This window comes from Phoxinus phoxinus (genome assembly GCF_949152265.1).
Source record: "Phoxinus phoxinus genome assembly, chromosome: 13".
Taxonomy (NCBI): domain Eukaryota; kingdom Metazoa; phylum Chordata; class Actinopteri; order Cypriniformes; family Leuciscidae; genus Phoxinus; species Phoxinus phoxinus.
The window spans coordinates 8,493,756-8,521,056 of NC_136888.1; the positions used below are offsets into that span (position 1 = coordinate 8,493,756).

Below are 27,301 nucleotides of genomic sequence, written 5' to 3' on the forward strand. Positions count from 1 at the left end.
AAAATAAATTGGAGAACAAACAGCTAGATTAAACTGATCTCAGTATGTGAACTTATTTAACCAAGTAACACTTTAGCATGAATATTTATTAATGCAACTTTATCTTGCTCTGATGGTTATCATGATGGTTGTCATCATGATGGTTATTGTGTAGGTTGCAAAGTAACAGTGTTTTGTACTGTACCAAATTTAACTTGCTTTCCTCAAAGTGCTGACACAACACAGACTCACAGAAAGTAGATTATTGTTATATCTGTTAATGTTACTATTAATTTAAAGATTCATCTCACAGAAAATATTAATTTCAAATGTTCACATCATCTCTACCTGAACATTAAGGCTGTGAAAGGACTTTCTATTAACATAATCTGCTCATGTTCTCCTAGAGAAGTGGAGATAGCAACATGTGTGCAGTCTATTTTTCCAATGACTCTAGGGAATCATATCATACCAAAAAATATATATATATTTTAAATAATTCTTAACATGTACTGTAGTAGGCTACATTTGTGAAATTTGCTTTTTGAAAGAAAAAAAAATTTGTTCTTGTGATGTCACCCTATCATTATAGGCTATCTTAGCGGCAATTTTATAAAAGCCCTCTTTTATGGACATGGTCGATATATGTCCGGGGAACATTATTAATGAAACTATTACTCCTGCAGAGCGAGGACCCCCTTGCGAATAGTTCGACAAACCCCTAGATTCTGTGCATCACCGATCTGTGCCACTTGCAATAAAACGCAACACAATACCATTTGCGGTACAGTAATAAATTCAACGTGTTAAATTATTTATGTGCGGCTCAAGAAGTTCGCAAAGATAAAATATTCCTTCCGCAGAAAATCAGTATCTTTCATACAAACTATCAGGAAAGGCAAGGGGATTTTGTCTGGCTAAAAACTCTTTCTCTACGATGTGCTCGTCTAACAATTTGCGCTGAGATGTCCACAGGATTTGGAAGAAAATGTAAAGCCATTGCAACAGACACTGGGAATTAGTTACGTCACCTATATGTTTCTTTGCTCAGCTGATTGGTCAAACTTCAGTCTGAGATCTCGAATCCAGAACTTAACCTGCCCCGGAGCAGGCTAGCCGTGCAGCGTAAGATACCATGGCAACGAACACCGATTAAAGCCGAGCTGCTTTCATAGTACCTAAAACCCAGGGTTGGCGGAAACTAAACTGAAACATAGCTGGCTAGCCACCTAAACCGGCTTCATGGTACAGGCCCCAGAAGGAATGTTGTTTTAACCGCGGAAAGGCATCAGTACACTCCGCTTCTCAAGTTCAAATCCTCCAACGTTAATCGACTAACTCTCCTGACTGCTTTGTCGGACAAAATGGCGAATGGCGAAGTGGCGATTGGTCAGACCACCTGTCAATCAAGCTCCCTGCGAAGGGTCAGTTGGACTTATAATTCGCAATCATGCAATTCTGGGATAAAAAGTCCATATGTGGTGGAAACAGGCTTTCATTTTTTTTTTTCATTTTAACAGGGGTGTGTAGACATTTTATATCCACTGAACAATGCCAGCAAAACAAACAAATGTATTTTTCAATTTAGGCTGGTGTATAATTCATGAAAATACAGACAAAAAAAAAAAAAAAGATGAATTTTTTCACATTTCCTTTCAAAGAAATTTAGCTTAAAATAAGTCCAAGTGTCTTCCTGAAACCACTGGTCAAAAATGAGAGAGGGAAAAATAACAAGGGAGAGATATATTTGTTTATTTCAAATGGAAAATTCTCATTCAGTCCAACATTCAAATCCATACAGAGATCATCTAAGAGTAAAGTAGCACCACCAGGGAACAATTAAAATATGGAAATAAAGCATTAAAGTACAGGATATTCAAAACATAATGAACAAAAAAAATAAAATAATCAAAAACACCATTTACATGACTTGGAGAGTAGAATGTTTGTACCTTTTCTGTGAAAGAATGGGGCGAACATTTGCATGAACAAAAACTAATACCATGACTTGACAGGTTAACCTAAGGTTGGTCAGTGATGTAAATTCTGGTTGTCTATTCATACCATTTAGCTCATAGCTAATTAAACCGAGACTACAGGAGACCAACAGTGATGATTACTGACAGACCCTTTTCCAATGTTTACATAGCAAACACACTGTTCTCTCAAATGAGAGACTGCACATTGAATATGAAAGAGATCTCTGGTTAAAGTGAAGCTGGGAAAACAGGGGTGGGTCTATATAACACAAGTTTGATAACACCATAAAAGACAACATTAAAGGGCCTCATTAGAAGAAATGCAAATTGGTGCAAAATGTACTTACATAACATACACAGCACTGAATATTAGAAGACATACAGTAGAATGCACATTTCAATGCATACGGGAAGTAAAAAAACACACAAAAAAAAAACTTTAAAGAAAGCCAAAAGGGGATTAAGAGAGATCGCTCCTATAACACACTTGAAATACAAACAACAATTCCATCTATAAACAGGAAATGGACTCAGGTTGCAGCTCTACACACCAGGGGCACTCAGCATGACGCAAGAGGACAGTGTGAGAACACACACGGCTAGAGCTCAGCAGAGGGAACCACAACCAGGATCGTTCTTTCTCTTTCTTTCTTTCTTTCTTTCTTTCTTTCTTTCTTTCTTTCTTTCTTTCTTTCTTTCTTTCTTTCTTTCTTTCTTTCTTTCTTTCTTTCTTTCTTTCTTTCTTTCTTTCTTTCTTTCTTTCTTTCTTTCTTTTTCTTTCTTTCTTTCTTTCTTTCTTTCTTTCTTTCTTTCTTTCTTGTAATGGTTATTTTGTCAGTATGCTGGTTTCATATCAACACAGAACTAGAGTTTCAACAAACGAGTCAGAAACCAAAACGGTGGTTATGTTAGTAAAACTAACACTGTAATAACAATTGGTTTCTCATTTCTAATGTTGACTGATTCAACGATCATCTACTTGACAGTAACACATTGAGGAAGGCCGATAGAGTATTTTAGTGCGGATCATCTCATTGTATTGACAGTTCAGAAAACTTTTTCAGAGATTATCTTTGGATAAGAGTTATCAACACATGTAGACATTGTTTTAATGTTTCTGAAATAAACAAAAGACTTGACATAAAAAAATCATGACATACCATTTTAAATAAATCCCAAGTTAAAACAACAGGCCAATATGGTTAAAAAAATATTTCAGGCTAAAATGGAAGACAATCAAATATTTGGTTTAAATCCAATAAGGATTAAGCTTTTTTTTTCTTTCCATCTTAAAAATAAATCACCAATATGGTGAAAAAAATGTGTGTGATTTTAATCTAGATTATTTTACTATCTATAATCTATATTGTCAGAGTGAATGAATCGGAGACCCCTGCATGTAGAAACCTAAATTGTCTAATTTTATTTATTTGCTATACAATAAATAAAAACCTAATCAAGTCTAGAGCCAATGCAAAAGTCAGCTATTGATATACACCTCTATAAGTCTCTATGCCAACAGCTGCATGTTTGTTCATTTATATAATTGGTTTTTAATTTTAATGTCAGTTCAAAGTAAGACTTAAGTCTAAATCCTATTATAAGACAGGATCAAATGTCAGTATTGTCCTCTTTGGAATACTCTTCCGCTAGCTGCTCATAGAAGTGGTCATGGTCAGACCCATCTGTGGTGAATACAGAGGTCTCAGATTCTGAGCCCCGTTCATCTCTGAAATCGGTCTCCTCTGAAGCTGAGAATTTAGGCATAAAGTCATTATCATCATTCTCCAGGTTGTTGTTTAGCAAATTCTCCTCATCAATGAAGGTGATGTTAGCATTGGGAAACATGAGGATCTGGTTAACTTTGAAGTCCCTCGTGATCCGGCCATTACTGCAGCCTGCAGGTTCAAGACCTTCTTGGTTCTCTCCTGCCTCCTTGTCCAATTGATTCTCATACATTCTCAAACAGTCTAGGTCAGTGTCTATCCCTCCTTCCCCATCCATTTCATCCATGAGAAGACATTCCTCTTTGTTAAGAAGGTAACCCTTGGATTTTGAGAACGCTACAGCAACTCTGTCACTGAAGCTATAGCGGCGCTTCTGTCGAGGGGAGCGGTCTAGACTGAGGATTGAATTTCCTTTTACTGAAAGAGAATCACAGCAGCTCTTTGAGCGAATTGGTGCGTTATTCTTGCTACCAGTGATGGAGCTGACACGTTGATCTTCTCCTTCCTTCTCGACACCTATCTGCTTGATTGAGTCATTGTAATGTTCTTTTCTCTTGGACATAAAGCTGAAGATGTTGACTTCATTAGGGCTTGGTGGCAGGTCTAGGGTCTTGTGACTTTTTTTGATGCACTGCAACTCATCCAGAGAAAGTTTGCGCCTTTTACGGCGCTTCTTTAGAGCTTTGTGTGCCTCCACAACCATGCGCACCTTCCAATTGAAGAAAAGGGAGAGCCATGCCAGACCAAGATATATCCACACCTCCACAAAGTAGCGATAGAGAGTAGGGTAGTCAGCATTGGGATCAACACCTAAAAAAAATACAGATAAAGAGAAAAAAGTTAGCAAAATGAAACAACAATCACAAAAAAAAAGAAAGTAATTTCCTTTAGTTTCAATGTTGTAATTTTGATATGTGACCCGTGCTGGCAAAACGACTCGGAATGCGAACGTGCAAATTACGAGCGACGGGACCAATTTTGGCCGATGGTTTTTACAAAAATTAGTTAACGTTTTATTTTTACGTTTTATGAGAGGAGTACCTTTCCTTTGTCCATGAAAAATGCAGTTTTTTTCAGCTCGCTTCTTGACGACTGGCACTCTCAGCACAAGTTTGGCATCGTTTTAAAGCGCAGCATTTCAACTTTGGTTCAGACTCATGCCATTGAGAATTTGTATGGAAGTAAAATAATGACAAATGTTTTTGAAACAAAAAAGCTTGTTGAATTGCACTACTTGAAAAAAATATGCATTCCATTAACCCTGCTTGCATTTTATTGCATTGTATTTTTAGGGATTGCTGAAATTCAATATGGTTGTATATTTAAGCTGTGAATATTTCAATTCAAAACATTTCACACATTTTCATTAATAAAAATTTAATAATCCAGATTCACCTTTCAGATTTCATTTCCAAAATATTAATTCTGTTTAAAAATACAACCTATAATATTCGACAGGCATTTTTCATCCCATTTTTATTTCGCTTCCACAAATTCAGGGGTTCAAATTCAACATTTGACATCCGGGAACGGCAGGAATATCAGTAGATTGTCGATTGATAATCTACATAACTGTTAGTCGAGCTCACCAGCTTCCTACTACTAAATTCAGAAAAAACAGATATTCTAATTATTGGACAAAAAACTTCCACACGTAATAACCTAGAATACTGTCTAACACTTGATGGCTGCTCTGTTAAGTCTTCGTCGTCGGTTAGGAACCTGGGTGTGCTCTTTGATACCAATCTTTCATTTGAAAGACACGTGTCTAGTATCTGTAAAACCGCATTTTTCCATCTTAAAAATATATCTAAATTACACCATATGCTCTCATCGACAAATGCGGAACAATTAGTTCATGCATTCATGACCTCAAGGCTAGATTATGGTAATGCTCTACTGGGTGGTTGCCCTGCACGCTTAATAAACAAACTACAGCTAGTTCAAAACGCAGCAGCTCGAGTTCTTACCAGAACCAGGAAGTATGACCATATTAGCCTTACGGGAACACTTCCCTTAAATCCTGATGTACTCGTTACATCATAAGAAGAAGGGCATCTAATTTTAGTGTCTTTTTTTATCCCGAGGTTTTCCCGCAGCCTGCCGGATCCAGGCCGTATCCAGATCTGACGAAGGACCTTCGCCTGGACCCGATGGCAAGGCAGTGCTGAAGTGGCAACTAGCCTCTCCCTATGGAGGATCCCTTTACCACTCTACAGATAAAGCATTCTGGAAATTTCGCGTATCTCCCCGTAGTGATAAAATAAAATAAAATTCTGTATCAAATTTATAGGCAGGACAAGTAGTTTGTTTAGGCTTGGTTTGTAGAGAATTACAAACATGCGCACATATATTCAAACACACATAACTATTGAATTAATTCTTGATGCGCACGTGAGCGGCATCAGCGTTTATCACATGTTCGCGTTTAAAGTCTGTGTAGAGAGAACGGTGTCATCTTAGCGGCCCCTAATATAATAACAAATTATCCTTTCGACGGACGTGAATCAATCAAAACTAACTTTAGCTGGAAAATAACATTATTCAAGAACCGCTATAAAGCCAAAACAATCTCTGTTACCTTAAATTATACGTTTATCTCTGTAAAGCTGCTTTGAAACAATCTACATTGTTAAAAGCGCTATTTAAATGAAGATGACTTGACCAGCAGGTGCAAGTGCGGGTTGACGAAGAAAACTATAAACAGATAACTATAAAACAGGTGAGAGACTCATTCATTCATAAAAACGGATTTTCAGAAATGGAGCAAGCGGTAAGTTATGATGATTATCAGGGCCAGTACATACACATACATACACACACACACATATATATATATATATATATATATATATATATATATATATATATATATATATATATATATATATATATATATATATATATATATATATATATATATATATATATATATATATATATATATATATATATATATATATATATATATATAGAAAAGCTTATAAAGACAAAAGCTGTGTTTACATTTAAGTCTTAGACAGTTAGTTTTGCACATGTAAGCAGCTTTCTCTACCGTGAACGAGATTATGTTGTTATTCTCCGATGCTGATGTACAGATAAAACGTTAAATCTGAGGTAGTAGACATTTCTCTCAGTTGTTTAGTTCTCTTAACTTTATATTGCGGTGATGTGCTGCAGAACTGGGGATTCCCCCATCTCCCTGCTTTCAGGAACGTTAACGCTTAATGGACTAATGCAGTGATATACAGTAAAAGACCAAACTCCTTTTTGGGGATGTAGGCTATACCAGATTTAGGAACTGGTTAAATGACCATGGGATTACTTTGCTTGATTGGCCGGCAAACTCGCCTGACCTGAGCCCCATATGGCATAGAGAATCTATGGGGCATTGCCAAGAGAAAGATGAGAGACATGAGACTGAACAATGCTATTGAAGCATCCTGGTCTTCCATACAGTACAGTATAACACCTCAGGCTGATAGCATCCATGCCACAGCGCATTGAGGAAGTAATTAATGCAAAGGGGCCAAAACCAAGTACTGAGTACATATGCATGATTTTCAGAGAGCCAACATTTCTGTATTTAAAATCTTTTTTTTAATTGATTTCATTAATATTCTAATTTTCTGCGATTTCGAATTTGGGGTTTTCATAAGCTGTAAGCCATAATAATCAAAATGATAACAAATAAAGGCTTGAAATATCTCACTTTGCATGTAATGAGTCTATTTATATAATATCAGTTTCACCTTTTAAGTTGAATTACTGAAATAAATGAACTTTTGCACGATATTCAAATTTTTTGAGTTTCACCTCGCCAATGATCATGTAGTGCTTTGTAAACAAACATTAACACCTTGTATTGTATTTTGTATTTTACAGGTAACCAATGAAGAGATAAACACGTGTTATTTGATCCCTTTTCCTGGTACATTTTGGACATACTGAAGATGTGCCACCAAGGCTTCACTTAAGTATAAAGCATTACAATAATCCAGCCATGTGGAAATTAAAGAATGCACAACAAAAGTCTCCAAATCCTTGGTTGAAAGATTCAGTAGACAATTTTCACAACTGAAAAAAAGATGCTTTCACAACTGTTTAAATGACAATCACCAAAACGGAGATTGGAATAGAAAATTACTCCAAGTTCTTTACATAACATTGCATTTTACTAGACAGTAGTCCATAACTTTCAGTCAGTCCTTTCTCAGGCTGTTTATTCCCAAACATATAAACTCAATCTTATCCTTATTTAGTTGTAGGTTGTAATCACTTGCAAACTACCCCTTCACCCCAGTGAAAAGGATATACGGTCAAACTCTAAAGGAAAGTACAATTGCATAGAAATAATGTGATATTTTCTAAAAATTGACCCCCAGGGGCAGCATATATAAAGAGAACAGTTGGGAGCCCCTAAGAGATAGTTGCTGATGCAGAAACATAGTTTCCAATCTTAAATGAGCATGTCCTGTCCTGCAGATAAGAAGAGAACCATTCAAGGGCCACACCCTTGATACCTACATAATCTCTTTCTATAAAAAAAAAGAAAAGATCTATGGCATCACAGGCTGCGCTCAAATCATTAAAGCAACAACTTTCCCGGAGTCAATACAAAGTATCATCAGCAACCTTCAATAAAGCTGACTCTGTGCTATGTTTAGACCTTAATCCAGACTGAAAAATATCCATTACATTATTTCCAGTTAAAAAAAAAAAAAAAACATTGTTTATGAACGTCTTTCTCTAAGATTTTATTCATAAAGGAAGTTTTGAAATAGGCCTGATGTTTTTAAAATTATGTGGATCCAGGATCGTCTTCTGTAAACTGGTTCAACAATGGCATGCTTCCCATATGATGGCACAGTGCCATAAAATAAAAGGCTATTAATAATCAATAAAATACTAGGACTAATAATGTCAACAACCCCCTTAATGAAGAAAGAACTTCATAGAGTGAGGTAGTCGGCTGAAGGAAATTAATTCAAATTTACTCAAGCAATGTGAAGGATTCATTGCTTCAACTACAACGTTCCCAACTGGCCAAATATTCAACCTTCTAAAATCAACCTTGTTGTTAATGACAAACTTTAAAAACTCACAAATCCTTGGACAGGGAAGAGAAAGTTACTAGATGGACTCAGTACCTTATATGGTTGCAATTTGCAAACAATGCTTTTGGGTTATCAACATTTTATGAATTCGAATTCATACGATTTGTCGAAACCCCAGTGATGGGAAGGTTTAGGGGCAGAGTCAGGGGTAGGTCATCCGTGCAGAATCATACGAATTGGGCAACTCGTAAAATATGTACGATTTAGCAAAACTCATACGAATTTGTACGAATGAGGTCATATGAATTCATACATATTAGCCACCATGTAAAATGCATACGAATTGCCATGAGATCGGGTTGGTAATACATTTCTTAAAATCAAATTGAACCTAATAAATATATGGTCCAATATATATATAAAGCCAACTTAAGTGACTATTCATTTTCTTAAGTGATAAGCAGATTTAACAACTAAGACACCCACCTGCTACAAGATCACCGAAACCAATAGTTGTCAAAGTGACAAAAGAAAAATACAAGCCCTCGATATAGGTCCAGCCTTCTTGAGACATGAATACAAATGGAGGAATCAGCAAATGGACCAGCAAACCCCATAACAGAAAGACAGCTGTGCAGGTGAACTGTGTTTTCCGCTTTGAGAAGCCAAAAAAAAAAGAACAAACTTATAACACAAAAAGAGATTTTCAAAATGCAGTTAGAAGTTCTCATTGCTATTTCTGTTATAGTTATATTTATTATAGTGATAATCATTTTTACAATACAACGCCTGTGTGTGTTTGCTCCTTACCAATGTTACTCCTTTCTTAGTAAGATATTGCCCAAGGTGTTTAGCTCTTCCACCGAAAAACTTTCCAAGTTCACTGATCCAGGTGAAACACAGCGGCACTCCAAAAAGACCATAAAATATACAGAAAACCCTCCCTGTAGGTGTTTTTGGTGCAATATTTCCATAACCTGCAGAAAAAAAATTTGGGGGGTGAAAATGGATTTCAGTTTATAGTAAATGCCATTCATCTAACTTTTTGATGTTCAATTTACACAGTCTGAACACGTGTTCTATCTTTGGCTTACAAGTATGTCTCTGAGTATTAAGCAAACAAACAAAAACACTGTACTATACCCTTATTTGTAAGGATAGAGGGATATGCCTGAATTGCCCTGAATTATGGGAAATAATAATGATGACTTATTATAAATTAATTTTGTGTTAATGATGGTAGCATAAATAAATTCACCTGCATTTTTTGTTTATTTTTTTGTCTAAAAATGAAATTCAATGTTTCTTTTGATTATTTCTCCAATATACTGATTAAATGGACCAGATCTTTACCTATAGTTGTGATAACTGTAGCTGCAAAGATGACGGCATTGGGCCAGTTCCAGTTGTTGAAGGCTTTGTCCCCAGTGATGGTGACGCCTTGTCCTGCAGCATCAGACACCATCTATTTAAAAGCGAAACAAACTGATGAAAACAGCCGCACATTCAATTTGAACAGTATGACATTAAGAGAGGTTATTTTCTAGAGAAGCATGTGGATATGTTGTGTCTGAGACCAGAGCTTATATCCTCTCATGCAAATTATATTATCAGCAGCCCCCTGAGAATGCGGATGAGCCTGCCATCTCTAGGACATGAGTGGGCCATACCTCAAATATAAGTTACTCAACGATGGATCTAAACTCAGATAATGCAAAGATATCAGAGGTATGAACGAGGCTTAATACATTCCTTAAATCACAGATAAAATAATCTGTTGAGAGCAATTATTATTCAGAAAAATGCTCACTTAAACAAGAGTTCTCTCCTCTGAGACCTTTCATGTAAAATTAGAGAATAAACATTTATACAGCTTTGATCTGACAACTTAGTAGGTTTGCTCGTTGCATGTCCTTGTTTGTTCTTAGCAATAACAAGACATGCTTCTGCTACCACACAGATAGATCAGATCCTCTGAAGCAATGTGTCATGAAAAACTCTTATTCACAATATTTAGAACAAGCCAGCTGTGTTTTTAAATGTGGGCGACATTTCTGGCAGTACCTCAGTCCTCATTTGGATATCTCTGTAGAATGTGCTATATCTTACACAGGATGTAAGCGGTGCGACATGATCCATCAAAAGCCAATAGAAACCATTATAACTAACGATTTTGTCTACACTGCATGAACTGTAAACAGTAAACTGATGCGTGATGCCCCGTTTGCTACTGAACAAATGCTTTTTTTAAAGTTTTTTTTCCAGTGCAGACAGCCTCAAGCGGTCATGTTCGATAGCTTTTAAATATATAAAAACTGTAAGCAGTCAAGGGGGGAACATTAACTTGCTTCCCAAATGTGTCTAGAAAAGCATTAATCTCTTTCAACATTTACAGTGAGGGATCATTTTGTGAGAGCTCTTGAGTTAATAATATCAACACTAGACAGAGAATCTCCCTGTGAACACGAATCAATGTCATGTAGAGATGTGGTCTCATCTGACAATGATACATCCATGCCACTCTTTTCATTACATACTTTGTTGCAGATCAACTCCAACTGCTAAAAACACTAAATTGTTTGTGTTCATCCGCGCTGTTTCATGCCGATTTACTACCCACGCACAGTTAATAATTCCGCGAATAACTGCAATTGCAGATTTCTAACAGAGATGGCGACAAAGAGGAAAAACGACGGACTGCAGCTTTAATGCAAATTTTATCTAAATTAGCTTGGGTACCGAAATTGGTATCGAGAACCCGTGGATTTTCACAGGTATCGGTACAGAATACTGAAATTTTGGTACCGTGACAAAACTACCCTAGCTACCACCAGGCCAGGCTCAGGCTTCAGCAGCGGCAGTCCAGCTACCAACAGGACAGGCTCAGGCCTCAGCAGCGGCAGTCCAGCTACCAACAGGACAGGCTCAGGCCTCAGCAGCGGCAGTCCAGCTACCAACAGGACAGGCTCAGGCCTCAGCAGCGGCAGTCCAGCAACCACCAGGCCAGGCTTAAGCCTCAGTGGAAGCAGTAGCAGCAGGCTAGCTACCATCAAGCCAGGCTTAGGCCTAAGCATTAGCAGCAGCAGCCAAACTACCACTGGGCTAGGCCTCAGCAGCAGCAGCAGCACCAGCAGCAGCAGCAGTATCAATAGCCTAGCTACCATCAGGCCAGGCTCAGGTCTCAGCAGCAGCAGTTCAGCTAGCAGGCCAGACTCCGGGCCCAAGCCCAGGCCCAGCAACTGCAGCAGTGTAGTTACCATCAGGACTACTGGTCACGCGGTAGGTAAACAAAGACAATTTGGATTCTTTCAGACTGTGAATCATGCAAAGGTTATATGGGATCTGAAGACTAAACCAAAGGGCATTGTTGGAGGGCATTTGAATATTCGAAGTATTACATCAAAAATAGATAATATTCAACATTTACTGACAGACTCCAATTTGGATTACCTGTGTCTATGTGAATCCTGGCTAAACAGCAATACTCCAACACACATGATTGACGTACCTGGTTATATTTGTTTTAGAAAAAGACAGACTAACTGGAAGGGGTGGTGGTGTGTTGATTTATATCAAAGAAACATTTAAATGTGTCCAAATTAATCTGGACACGCCTTTAGAAAGTGTGGGCATCACTGTAGTGTTGTCAACAAAAATGAATTTTAATATTGTCACTTTATATAATCCCCCCTCACATGGTGCTTCATTTTATAAGGATTTAGATGATTTACTTAAACAGTTAAATTGTCGCTGTGAGACTATCTTCCAAAGAGATTTTAACAAATTGGTTAACAGTACTAAGCAAAAGTTAAAAATGATCTACTCAAAACAATTTCCACCAAATAATCAAAGAACCAACAAGATTAACAAAAAGTAGTAAAACTCTTATTGACTTGATCTTTACAAATAGAACTGAGCGAGTGAGTAAAACGTACAACTTAATCACAGGTCTTTCTGATCACAATATGATTTTAATTGTCAGAAAGTTCTCCAAAAACCGTCTACAATCCTTCTGCAATATTCGGCTTAAATTAGAATTTACAGGTATTCCCAAGAATAAAATAACTCAAACTTTATTAAACTGATGGCTGAATCGGGAAGGAAAAGTTCTGAACTTTGGAAACATCTAAATATTTTTACTAATCGAGTGCCTGAACAACAAAAATTAATAGTGGAATTAAAGGGATACTTCACCTCTGGAAAGATGAATGTGTATTTAAAATGGGTCATTTATGTAGAAGAAATGTGAAATAATTTTTTAATTTGGAGCCTTCTAGACTGAGAAAAGCCAGAAAATGTATTTTTGGCTTATGGGGATGAAAGACAACAACTCCCAGAATGCACTTGCTTCGCTGCCCTATGAGGCCACAGAGATCGCAGTAAACAACAAGGCTATGCTACTAGTGAGTCTCCGTGAGTCTGCCCGGTATTTTGATGTCGCCCAAAATGTCCAGGATTCGGCTTTTGCGTTCTACAGTCGCCATTCATTATGTTTACTGTGGCGAGCAGGACGAGACTGACGGCCGCGGGCGAACGACGCGAGGCCGATGGATGATTACTGATGAGTGACACCTGTGAGTTGCACCGGTCTCGTATCTCTCACGGAGGAGCGGGAATTTTCTTAGCAATGCTAAAACGCACATCAACCGATCACTTGTTTAGCGTTCATGTAAACACTATATTCAGATTCACCAATCGGAATGAATTCAGTTAGATTGAAACAAAAGCTGTGCATGTAAACAATGAATGGCGATTGCAGAAAGCAAAAGCCGAATCCCGGACATTTTGGACAATCTCAACGGCTGGACATGTCCGGGAAAAAGCGGATGGTAACCCCTACTACTTAGCTTTCTCCACAGAATAAGAACCTGTTAGCTTAGCTTCCAAATAAAAGATGGCTGACACTATTTGTACATTCTGTGAGAGATCCCACCCTCTATGGGCGGGTTTAAAACATGCGGAACAGCACCTTCTACTGGCTGTAGTTTTAAGCCTCTGGCCAAACAATCCTTATATGACGCAATATGACGATTTTTGCATCATGAGGATTTTTTCCAGAATAAAAATACATAAATCTCATCTCAGGGGGATATGAGGCAGGGGGGAGCACGGTAATTCGAAAATAATACTGGCTTTCTACTGATACAAAGCTTAATGCTAAATCCTGAAGTATCCCTTTAAATATAAATGGAATCTCAGTAAAGAAAGGACTGAAATTGCAAACCAATTTAATAGATTCTTTATCCAATCAACTGAAGAATTGGCTGACAATTTTCAACCAGCACAATTAAAACACTTACTGAGAGACCAAACAACTTTTTTTTTGTATAAAAGAGGTAGACCAGGGTGAAACTGCTGAAGTTTAGACAGTTGCGGCAATCTAAGGCCAAGGATAACTTTGGCTTGGTTAATCCTCTTAATGCCAGTTACACATGTAGTAAACTTATCTATAAGAGCAAATGAATTTCCTCAGCAATGGAAAACCGCTATTACAACTCCAGTCTTTAAGTCTGGAGCATCTGACCAGGTCTCGAATTAGACAGATTTAAATTTTACCTGCACTCTCAAAGGTTCTGGAAAAAACAGTTGCCAAAAAACTTGATTATCTTGAAAGTAATCATCTTCTACATGCCAAACAATTTGGGTTTAGACCACGGTACTCAACAGGGTTGGCAAACTGTTACCTCACTGAAATAAAACAGTCATTAGATGGTAATGTAGTAGGAGCAGTATTTCTGAACTTGAAAAAAGCCTGATACTGTGAACCACGAAATTCTTTTAAATAAATTACAAAATTGTAACTTGTCACATGATGCGATAACTTGGTTTAGATCATATCTCGAACACAGGCAGCAGTGTGTTAAAATAAATTCCACCCAGTAATCTGTCCAAACTTGTCGAATCGGAATTCCACAAGGTTCAATTTTAGGCCCTTTACTTTTTAGCTTATATATATAAATGATCTTCCAGACAGCTGCAAAAGGGTTAAATGCCAAATGTATGTATATATGTCTCAGCAAAAACCCCTCAGATTGCAGCTGAGATGCTTTCAAAAGAACTGGATGGTGTATCACAGTGGCTCCGAAATAATCATCTGACCCTGAACTATGATAAGACAGTCTATGTGCTTTTCAATAAAAAGAAAGGTCAATGAAAATTTTCGAATAAAGATTGATGAGAAGATAGATGAGGTACATGAATTTACATTTTTAGAGGTTACTTTAGATTCTCATCTTAAGTTTGATAGTCATGTAAAGAAATTGTGCAGAACTGTCAAGACAAATTTAAACTGCTTCCGATTAATACGACAATATATACCCATTAAGGCAGCACAGCAGTTTATGCATTCTATGATATTTTCTCATTTATCGTATTGCATTACTGTTTGGGGTCAGGCCAATCAAACAATTACACCCATCAAGTCATTATATAAACAGGCACTAAAAGTAATGGACCAGAAACCTGTAAGATGGCACCATTGCCTCATTCTAAGGAAGCAAAATGTATTGAGTTTTGACAGTTTTGTAAATTATTAATTTCTAAAACTAATTTTTAAATGTGTGAACAACCTTGCACCAGAAATATTCTGTCAACTAGTAGATAAACAAAAAGAGCGGAATAAGAACTAGAGGCACAATAAGTGGAAACTGTATAGCCGCAAAACGTAGAACAACATTTGATCAGACATCATTATCAGTAAGAGGCATACATTTGTGGAACGCTTTACCATCCGAAATTAAAACATTGACAGAACTAAAGCAATTTAAAGCAATGGCTGAAACTGAAACAACTCTGTGAACACTGACTGTACAGGATACAATACAATGCATACAAGCACAATGTTGCATGTGTTAGCACACAAAGACATATGCATACTATTGTGTTTTGTTTTGTTAAATGTGTCTAGACTCAGTTTATAGTGATTTCTACATCCACTTAAGCCCATATCTTATTTTATGTATGGGATGCATTTATTGTATGGATTTTAATAGTATACATTTTAATTCAATACTCTGTAATTTCTGTTTTAATTTTACAAGCCTAACCAGGGACAGGGGTTGCAAATTAGTCATGGCTATAAACCTGTATGCATGGCATTTACTTTGTATTCTTTATAAAGCAATGTTCTATGCATTTGTCCCTGTCAAATAAACATTAAATAAAAAAATAAAAAAATTAACTAATTGACAAAATGCTGTGCTTTCAAAAAGACCACGACAGCCTTGATCATGTGAGAGGCAGATAAAATATTTTCATGGCCTATCACCTCCCCTGTCAAACAAGCACATTCTCCACTGTTATCAGCAGGTACACACCTAAAGCCACTGCACAAGGCCTCTGCCACCACAGCCAACTCACCTCAACAGCCAACAGAAACCAAAAATCAACACTTAAATCATGCAGGGTAAAAATGAAATGGAAAACAAAAGTATACTTTGTTTCTACTGAAAAATGTCATTGAGCTTTTCAGTTGAAAAAGTATTTTTCAATTTTCGCGGCAGGCCAGCGCTGACAAGTTCCTGTTCGAAATAATGTTTCTGTGTGTGTGTGTGTGTGTCTGTGCTGTATGTGTGTGCACTTGTATGGGAGAGCGAGAAAGAGTGTGTGCTTTCAATAGATAAAAGGTAATATAGTTGGAAAAACTTAGAATTAGCTTGCAATAATTATAAATATTTATTTATTTATTTATTTATTATTTGCCTGGTCAGTGTCCTTGTGGGTTTAGGTTATTTTTCTGTCATAGGCTGCAAGGACCTTTGAAATTAGGCCAAATTCGCACAGAAACAGAATACAGTCCTGTATCCAAGTCCTTAATATTGTAATAACACAGGCATTACATAGTTGTGGCATGAAACTCTGAATGGTGCAGGCTGATAGGTCTTTATCAGCAAATTGGTAGCAATCATGTCGTTATCAACATAGCACAGCTGATAGGTTGCTGTTCCATCAGCGGCTAATGAGCTTGCTGCTCAAGCATTCAAATACTTGGCATTGTTTGCTGTTACAGTCTGACTACAGTCTTACTACGCTCTCAGAAACCCTCCACCTTCCCCTGCAATGGGGTTTATTCATGTATGTTACATGTTCACAGCAATGTCTGTAAAGTAAAGGTATTCCCATACTCGACCCTTACTTTTGACATGGCATTAAAGCAATGCAAATCATTAATTGCAAATTATGCAATCAGTAATAATATATACAGTGCACTTTCAGATTTAAAACTTGAGGATGTTTCCATTCACTTATAGCTATGTTACACACTACATGAAAGGTCATTTTCAAAAATCCATAATAGGGCACTTTAATAGTTGTTAGAACCTGATTGTGCTGTGCCAAATTCCAGTTCATGGAGCTCACCCTGTCTACTGGTGCCTAAATCAGGTGGGAAAGTTCGATTCTACACAGATTACCGCAAGGTAAATTCCATAACGAAACCGGATTCCTATCCTTTACGGAGGATGGATGACTGTATTGATAGGGTTGGCGCTGCAAAGTTTGTGACTAAGCTGGACCTGTTAAAAGGTTACTGGCAGGTACCTTTGATGGCAGGGCCCATCACCTTCCAACACCTAATGAGGATAGTAGTGCTGGCTGGCTTAGAAAACTGTGAGGCATACCAGTGAATACAAGTCTGTATTCAGTGTTTAAAACGTCCAAGTGATGAATCTCTTAAATTGAATCTTGCCAAGTGTGAGTTCGGTAAAGCTGTCGTGACATATCTTGGGAAATGTGTGGGTCAAGGACAAGTGCGCCCTGTCGATACAAAAATCGAGTGGATTTGATTTTCCAGCTCCAAAAACAAAACGGGAGTTGCGTCGTTTCTTGGGAAGGATAGGATATTACCATGTTTTTTGCAAGAACTTTGCTAAAGTTGAGTCCCCACTCAAACTTGAGTCAATCTGAATGGACTTCGGAGTGTCAGTCAGCTTTTGATGCTGTTAAAACGTTGCTGTGTTGTGCCCCATTTCTTTCAGCTCCAAATTTTTTTTTTTTTTTAGATTAGTTTTTATTAACATAATTACTTACAAGATGTAAATACAGTGTACAAAGGATCTACAGTTTGAACATTACTTACATCCTAAGTACAAAGAATGGACATTTTCAAATTTTGAACATAAGAAAAAAATAAATAAATAAACAAAATCAATACTAAACAAAAACAAATAGCCTATTACACAAACATTTCCCATCCCACCCCCCACCCTCTTCCCTTGTATAGTTGTCAGTTTCTTTTCGTTTATATATCAAAGCAGTCTATACACATATCCATCTGTATACTCACATACTTCAATTTACACATTATTCACAATAAATGCATCACTGAGGAAGTTATACAAGATAGATCTGCAGAGGGCTAATTTGAAGCCGATCCAGGAGGGCTCATACTAACATGGACAGTCAAGTCTAGAGAAGGCAAAAGGTCTATGAAAGGGCCCCAGATTTCTCTAAAGGTTGCTTGCTTCCCTCTCACATTGTACAATATTTTTTGGGTGTGCAGTAAGACACAAGCTCATTAATCCAATGTTTTACTAGCGGTGAATTTTCAGATTTCCAGTTGATCAAAATACATTTTTTTACTGCAGTGCTCGCAAGTAAGATAAAGTATTTTTTTGTAGTAGTTCACATTAATAGAGCTTGTGTCCGCCAGGATCCATAGTTTTGGGTCCTGTTCAATTTGACTTCCTATTACCCTTAATGTTAGGTCAATGACACGTTTCCATAATTCTTCTATTACTGGGCAACTCCATAGCATGTGTATAAGATCACCATCAATCATTTTACATCTCTGACATTTGGAGGAAATGTTGCTGTCAATTTTATGTAACCTGTAAGGAGTGTAGTATGTCCTATGGAATATATTAAATTGAATTTGCCTGTGTTTTGTGGAGGTTAGTACAGTCTGTGCTTGTTCCAATAGATGACACCAATCTGCCTCCTCATAAGTACAGTCTAGGTCTTTCTCCCATTTCCCTTTTGTAGATGTTTTATCATAAATCAGTAACTTTCCATTGATGATACCATATATAGAAGATATTATTCCTTTTGTTGATCTGTGTAAATTATTACATAGGTGGAATTTAAGAGGAGTTTCTTTCGGGATATATGGGAATGTTTCTTTGGATTTCTCCTTAACCCAGTCTCTAATTTGTAGGAATTTGAAGAAACATTCTTTGGGAAGGTTGAATTTCAGCTCCAAATTTTACATGAACATTAAAATTAGAAGTGGATGAAAGTGAGGTGGGAGCGGTCTCCTTTTCCCCGCCTTTAGGATTAGTCCAGAGAAGAGACCGTCCTATAAATTCCCCTTCAATTCCTCTGGAGGAAGCTCTCTGCCTCTTTGATTGCTCTTGACTGATGGTTGTTGAGCTGTGTGTAAGATGGTGATTTCTGTGATCTCTGGAAGCCACTTTTGATACAGTTTGCTCTTTATGTGAAAACACCAGTGTCCCGTTGATCCTATTTGTATACATTCTTCTTAATTATTTGAGAAGCCGTTGGGGGTGAGTGTCTTGTTTTTTTGTATCACTTTTTCTCCTGTTAATTGGTTAGATACGGAGATAGGGTACGTCATTGTATGTTTTGTTTCTTTTATTTGATTTGTAGGGATGTAATTTTTTTGTGGTAAAGTCAGTTTCTGTTTGTTTATTGTTTTGGCTCATTTGTTTATTGTTTATTGTATTAAACTCACCCCTAAAGATTTTGCCTCCAAACTTTTTCTGTTGCAGTTTCTTCTTTTGTGTTCATATGGAACATTAGAGAATCGCTAACTGGTGCGGAAGAAAAATAAATCATGCAATCAGTAGAACTACCCTGAATTCAAGCCCACAGAATTCCACAGAAAGCTCAGCAGAATTTCCACCCTTCATTCACAAAGTTGTACCCGTTGCATATAATTCATTCAATTCAGCAGATTTTCTTCCAAAACCAGCACAAAACAATGCATAGATTCCATGTGGGCCTATCACAGTAGTGTTGACCTTCATTTTGAACAGATGACTTAAAATGTTACGAGCTAGCCTGGGTATAAAGCATGAAATGCTATTCTAAGGTGCTGAACAATTTATTTAAATTAGGAAGGGAGTTCACACAAGCCCCTAGCTAAACATTCGGGTCATTTGAAAGTAAACTATAATCCACAGTTAAATCTGCATTAAATAACATGAAGGTACATAATATGTGGATCTTTGCCTTTTACATCACGCAAGGTGTTAAAAGTATTAACGCTCTAACGCAGGAGACCCCCATTTGCCCAGGAGACCCCATTTTCCCATTCAAAATCCTTAACGACCCCCAAAGACACAAACAAAATGTGGTCTGAGTTTCACAAACAAAAAACGCAGACAGGCTGAATGAAAATGTAATCCACTCTGTCAGTATGTGGCGCTCATGGAACAGCAGAAATAGAGCCGTTTCCCCGGTAAGTGTAACCTCTGTAAACAAAGCAGCGATGCACTTATAAACAATACGTGTTACACGGAGGGAAGATAAAAAGAAAATGCCATCAAATCTTTTTTCAGTTCCCTTCAGAGATACATTCATAGAACTCATTCATACTTTAATTCATATAATATCTTTGTGATATATTTTGATTTATCACATTAAATCAAACGGTGGCATATTTCGGTACCTGAGAATGCATCTGGGCGCGAGAGTAAGACTATTTAAATACAAATCCTGCATGTTCTGCGTGTCTCTGTGTGAATGAGTGTTGCAGACGTGAGGGCGGACGGACGGACACAGACACACCTCAATTTAATAATAATACACTAATAAATAACACTAATAAATAATAAATTATCAAAAATGTATTTAAGGAATAATAACTTTTTCTTCTATGTTGTAATTTTAACAGGGTCCCACTTTATATTAAGTGGCTTTAAGTACTATGTACTTACATTGAAATTAATAATTTAATACAATGGACTTAGTGTACATACATGTTTTTACATTGTACTTATTTTTAAAATACCTGCATGTAATTACAGCTGTAATTAATTTATGTAATTACATTTGTAATTACACTGTTGACCCTTCCCTTATACCTTAACCCACCCTTATACCTTAACCATACCACCACACCTGTCCCCAACCTTACCCGTGTCACACCGTAATAGCAGCAAAAGTGTTTTACAATAAAACATGAACACAATAAGTACATTGTACTTATTTTTCGATGTAAGTACATAGTACTTAAAGCCACTTAATATAAAGTGGGACCAAATTATTAATTGTAAATATAACCTAGAACTATATACAGTATATAATTTTTCCTTCTTTTTGTCTCTTTTAAAATACTTTTTGCTTCATGCGAGTAATATGTTTTGGAGCCCAAGACATTTTTTGTTCCTTGCTAAGGCGGAGGGTGAACCAACTTCAGAGTAAGGCTAGATCCACTTCCTCCTTAAAAAGACATTTAAATAGAAAGTAATGAAATAGTTTAAGATACATGTCGCCAGCAACAACCAACACGTCCCAGCATAAGCACTCCTGATAAATGATGTGTCAAAACAGCTATGTTTGCAATAATTGCAATAAAAGCACTGTATGCATAATTTAGTATGGCAGCTAATTCGAATAACAAAAGTTTTATTCAAATTCTGAATGGATTATACAATATATTGCCAAAAGTATTGGGACACCCATTGAATTCAGGTGTTCCAATCACTTCCATGGCCACAGTTGTATAAAATCAAGCGCCTAGGCCTCCAGACTGCTTCTACAAACATTTGTGAAAGAATGGGTTGCTCTGAGGAGCTCAGTGCACTCAAGCGCGTGGTACCGTGATATTGCAAGTCCATTCGTTAAATTGACTCACTACTAAATATTCCATGGTCAACTGTTAGTGGCATTATAACAAAGTGGAAGCAATTGGGAACAACTGCAACTCAGCTTTGAACTGGTAGGCCATGTAAAACCAAAGTCGCCAACTTTCTGCAGAGTTAATAGTGCTCCAATTCCTCCAAACTTCGTGTGGCCTTCAGATTAGCTCAAGAACAGTGGGTAGAGAGCTTCATGGAATGAGTTTCAATGGCCGAGCAGCTGCATCCAAACCTTACATCACCAAGTGCACTGCAAAGCATGGGATGCAGTGGTGTAAAGCACGCCGCCACTGGACTCTAGAGCAGTGGAGAAGTGTTCTATGGAGTGACGAATCCCGTTTCTCTGTCTGGCAACACGATGGACAGGTCTGGGTTGCCAGGAGAACGGGACTTGCCTGACTGCATTGTGCCAAGTGTAAAGTTTGGTGGAGGGGGGATTATGGTGTGGGGTTGTTTTTCAGGCGTTGGGCTTGGCCCCTTAGTTCCAGTGAAAGGAACTCCTAGTGCTTCAGCACACCCAAGACATTTTGGACAATTTCAGGCTCCTAACTTCGTGGGAACAGTTTGGGAAAGGCCCGATTCCTGTTCCAACATGACTGCGCACCAGTGCACAAAGCAAGGTCCATAAAGACATGGATGAGCGAGTTTGGTGTGATGGAACTTGACTGGCCGGCACAGAGTCCTGACCTCAACCCGATAGAACACCTTTGGGAGAATTAGAGCGGACACTGCAAGCCAGGCCTTCTCGTCCAACATCAGTGCCTGACCGAACAAATGCGATCCCAAACCTTGTGGAAAGCCTTCGCAGAAGAGTTAAAGCTGTTACAGCTGCAAAGGGTTAGCCAACTCCATATTAAACCCTATGGATTAAGAATGGGATGTCATTAAAGTTCATGTGCATGTAAAGGCAGACGTCCCAAAACTGTTTGCAATATAGTATACATCACCTAGAAAGCGCACAAAGACCGCTCGCTTTATAATCACTAAAAAGCGGTCACCTCAATTCATCGCAATCTCATTATGTTCCGCTATAATCAATGAAGCTGACTGTCTATGAATATTACATATAACAAACAATGTGTAGAAATTATGTAGGGTATACGTTAACAGAAGAGGACAAAAACCCTGGCATTCTGAGCTGTGAGTGGATTAATTTAAACACGTCTTATTGGCCATTGCGTTCAAGAAATCAACTGATATTTTTGTGATATTTATTGTGTATTATATGGTTCTAAGTTGTTGGATTGTGGAAGATATTCCAATTTCTAATTTCCTGTCTTTCTTGCAGGTGACAAGACTTGGGTTAAAAGTCAAGGCAATATTTTTTACATAGCCATGTATTGTTCATTTCCTCTTAGTACGCCATTCATGCGTTTATTTCACACAAAAGTCAAAACATTGAGCCTCCCAGGCACCATCAATCATTGTGAGCTGTTTGTTTATATCTGTCAATCTTTTTCCTGCTCAACCAATAGTGAGTGTTTAGGGTGTAGCTACTGTAGCAGGAGGAGCGAGAGGTTGTCTGTTTAGTCTGTGTTTGGCCATGACTGCGTTACATGAAAAAAGACAGCTTCAGCTTCATTTACAAAAGTTCAAGCCAAAATTCACTGCATTTAGACCGCTAACAGGTCTAACTTGTCAAAGTGGCACTGCGATGCTTCGTGCTTCAATGGACGCTTCAATACCATACAGCACCATCATGTATGGTATTACAAATTGTTGGAAACTTTTCCTTCGAAGCACAGACCAGGAGACGTTGGAATATCTTTCAAGCAGAAGTTATTCTTTATTGAGGACTTCGCTGTGCGTTGCTGTAGTCATCCAACTCAAGTAGTATACATTGTAGTTTATATACATTCCAAGGGAGAGGGATTTACATAAAGAGGGCATGTAAATTAAGTAGCCTACACCAGTCAGCTCGATTACAGAGATTTCCTGAACTCATCAGCATAACAGTGTCATTCAAATTATCCAATCAGCCTAACTAGTCAACGACCGGGCCAGGGGCTCCAATAGCCATTAAAAGACAAAGGGTGGGAGTCTCAGTAATCTGACTCATTTAACTTACAAGAGAAAACAGGACTGGCAGGAATCTCTTGCTGGAAACTCTGTTTAACAGCTGATAGTCATCCTCAGATGCTAAATTCAGTCTACTAAACTTTCTCAGTTTATATTCTATTGTTGTATTGGAACCTTTGTTTACTTTATGCATTTTTGTGTATTATTTTATTGTATTTAAATGTTCTGTTCTTTTTGTTTTAAGAAAACAGTTATTAATCCTGTTGTAGTATCACAACACTTTTTTTGCAACTTATTTCAATATCGTAATAATACGGTATACAGTGATAAAAACTTCTGCAATTATCGCAACATGAAAGTTTGATACCATCACATGCCTATTTACAGCCATCTAGTGGCTGTAGTTGAAATTTCATGTTATTTTAATTTTAAAATTGTTTTCCAGTAGATGGCAGCAATTTTCAACTAAACCATGGCACATTATGTTTTCTCCATGAATGAAAGTTAGAAATATGGATCTTTTGTGAAGTGAATTTTGCACAAGTTGTTTTATAAAAACTATTCTATTTAAAAATATTTTTAATTTATTTATATAATTTCAAAAATATATAACATCTCCCCCAAAAACTGCACAAACAGAGTAAAAACAGCAATAAAGTGAGTGATATTACATTTGTTAATTTTTTTTTTTTACTGGCACCCGAAGTCACACAGAACAGAATGATGTTATAATATCAAATAAACTAAATAACCCAACTGCTTACAATACATTTAAATGAAAACAACCTCATTGATCATAAATATAGTAGAATCAACAGATTAATTTGACAAATTAAATATCCATAGCTTAAATAAGAATTTGTAAACATTTCGTATGTTGGTAAAGTTGTACGTAAATGATTTATGATTTAGAAGCTGTCAATACATTTTAGTGCTTATAAAAACTTAAGTAAATGATGTGGGATTGAACCACATTATACATACTAATGTAAGCACAACACAGCCCTCTTCAATTACTAACATAAAAGTAGCACAGACTCCAAAACTCAGTTAAACTTCTAGCGTTTATCATTTTCAAAATAAAATTTTCACCATCATTTTCAAAATTCAAAACTTAATTCTGCTTTGGAAAATTGTTTTTGTGTGTCAGGAAATGATAACGAAAACAATAAATACTTTTTGCTTACTCATCAGCTTGTGAAAGCTTATCAGCTTATGCTGTAAATTATACACTCCTAGTCGTATAGAGCTTCGGTAAAATGGTCTTAATATAGAACACTCCAGCATGCAAGATTAATAAACGACTTTAAGACTAGATCAATTCCCCCTCTTGAACTTTTACTTAAGCAAATTAGCAAAGCAGCAGTTATGTTGCTCACCTTTTATCAAGCTAACCTTTAACAAATTACTTTCTTCTCTTTCCAATTAAATGTCTATGAAAAAACTCAATACAACAGGCTGATTCACACCTACACAGCAATGTGAATTACATCTACAAAATAAATATACATGCATTCATCATGCCAACATCTTTATCAACCTGAACATCCTGTAATGATTGAGGGGGGAATGTTCACACTCACAGCTTTAAATGGATGGATCTTTCCGCATATATGAACAGGCAAATAACATTCTGCAGCGCTGCAGTTTCATTGCACACTTGGCTTACAGATTTATAAAAGGATGACAGTACAGTCAAGAATGCTGTTAACCCCGAGGGCAGATGAAAGTTAATTATTTAGCAAAGATGTATTTTACAGATGGACAATTTCAGTGTTATGAATTATTACAGTAGGTATGGCTGAGACTATACACTTTATAGAAAATGTGAATTTAAAAGCACAACAATATTAAAAGAAAAACCTATAAAGAATAAAAATATATATATAAAAACAAAACCCTGACATTTTGGTAAGTTTGACATTTGCATGGAATTGCCAAGATTTCATATAGTGCCAATTATAACTCCCTAAGTTGCTTCCCTGGATTTATTTAGACTTTGATCTTCATTTAACAAACCATAAAACCAGAGAAAGTTTCCATTATGGTTCTTTATGATGTTAAAAAATGTAAAATGCTTTAAACCAGTGCGACTCAGCATACACCACAAATTATATTCATCATTCTCAAATGCAGCAATATGTCCCCAAATTGTCTTCTACTTTCAATAAATGGTTCAAACATGAGGCTTGTAGCTTCTTAAATGATAAAACCACAAACTACTACTATGAAAATCCGAAATATGAAACAGACTATTGTAGGAATCCAGTAAGCCTATAATCATGTCTGGTACTTTGTAAAAGCTATGTGGCTTATTTAATATTCATTGTTGCGAGTTATACATTTAGAAGGTGCTGCTGCTGTAAAAACACTGGTTGTGTTTTAGAGTCATTTGGCAGACAGCTACCTCAGCTGAAGACAGCCCAAAATGTATTACAAGACACAGTGAATGCTCCTCTCACCGAAAGTCTTTCACCCTACTCTGTCCCTCATGCTTTAAAACAAAAGAGGACAAAGAGAACTGAAAGTGAATGTGACCACAGTTTGGGGAGGGTCATTCCCACTGGGGGCAACATATACCCAATTCACTCAAATGTCAGTTCGGGGGATGGGGCAGAAAAACATACAACTTATTTCTACATGTCTTTTTTTTTTTATTCAAGCAAATTAATGACCTGAGAGACTCCTTACTCTCCTGTAAATTTTGTCCAGTCCTAAAATATTTTAATTCAGGTTGACATTTAAAATAATTCTTATTGCCACTAGTCTAATTATTATATGACCATAATCATCAAATATTAACATCACAAACATTTTAAGGATGGTTCTGTTCCCTAAACAGTAGCCTACTGCATGTACATTGATGTTTCAAATGTTTCTCAAGTTTCTCAAAAGCCCATCATCATGAGAGCTTCCTCAGTTATATTAAATGCAAAATGTTCTGTTTTCACATTACTATACAAGCTAAGTTGATACAATATTTGTAGAAGACACATTTTTTGATAGATTATATAAATCTAATTGGTTAAAAGAGCAGGTGCAATAAACAGTAGAGCATAGCAATACACTTTACTCATAAATGTATTCCTCCATACTATACCTCATGGATTACAGATTTCAGAGGGCTACAACCAGAGTTAAATATATTAATACAATTGGAATGCATTTCGCTTTCTGTTTCCAACGTAAAGACGAGTTACAACAAGTAATTTTGCATATTTTTTAGAATTAACGTAACTCAAACTGGTACTCCTACCTCTAGAATGTAGTCCAGCTCAGCCTTTGTAAGACACGGGAACTGTTTCAATATTTTCTCCTTTTCGGCTTTATACTTTTTTACTGCAATCTCCCAGTTCGGTTCTTCGATGACTTGGAATATTGCTGCCCCAATGGACAAATAGAAAATGATAGCTGAAGTCAAAAGGGGACCCTTGTCCACCATAATGAATGAACTCAAGATAGGTGGAGTGACTTTAAAAAACAACAACAAATTACATAAACAGCGTCCACATTCTTCAAATTTAGTGCGAGCTCAACTGGTCCTTGCAGATTCCTTAATGAAGAGAAAAGGTGCGTTTCGGAGAAAAGTCGCCGGGAGAGTTTGCGGTCCACGTGCGCCGCTCGCACAGCTAATGTAGAGCTCTAAAGAAACTCTTAGTTCAACACACCATGACAAAAGGAAGTTGGCCAAGATCCACCCACTATACGCTAGTCCTCCC

At 37.0% G+C, this 27,301-nt stretch overlaps 1 protein-coding gene across 2 annotated transcripts; it reads right to left on the reverse strand.

Annotated features, from left to right (window-relative positions):
* Positions 1-1,723: 1,723 nt before the first annotated feature.
* On the reverse strand, positions 1,724-27,301 carry LOC307009020 (potassium channel subfamily K member 5-like). 2 transcript variants are annotated; one of them, XM_079632399.1, is made up of 6 exons: positions 27,078-27,301; positions 26,839-26,963; positions 10,096-10,207; positions 9,553-9,719; positions 9,229-9,397; positions 1,724-4,495 (listed from the first exon to the last, which is right to left on the reverse strand). In XM_079632399.1, exons 3-6 carry the CDS (start codon positions 10,205-10,207, stop codon positions 3,570-3,572), a joined length of 1,374 nt encoding a protein of 457 aa, XP_079488525.1. In that variant the 5' UTR covers positions 26,839-26,963; positions 27,078-27,301; the 3' UTR covers positions 1,724-3,569. The 2 variants fall into 2 exon arrangements, with proteins under 2 accessions (XP_079488525.1, XP_079488524.1); XM_079632398.1 differs by having other exon boundaries at positions 26,839-27,282.

Excerpts from the sequence above, each read along its gene's own strand:
- LOC307009020 (XM_079632398.1), bottom strand. The coding sequence starts at position 27,024 with ATGGTGGACAAGGGTCCCCTTTTGACTTCAGCTATCATTTTCTATTTG. Across the intron at positions 9,720-10,095 it reads TACAGTTATCACAACTATAG|GTTATGGAAATATTGCACCA; the intron begins GTAAAGATCTGG and ends TTTTTTCTGCAG. Across the intron at positions 4,496-9,228 it reads TTTCGGTGATCTTGTAGCAG|GTGTTGATCCCAATGCTGAC; the intron begins GTGGGTGTCTTA and ends TATTTTTTTTAG.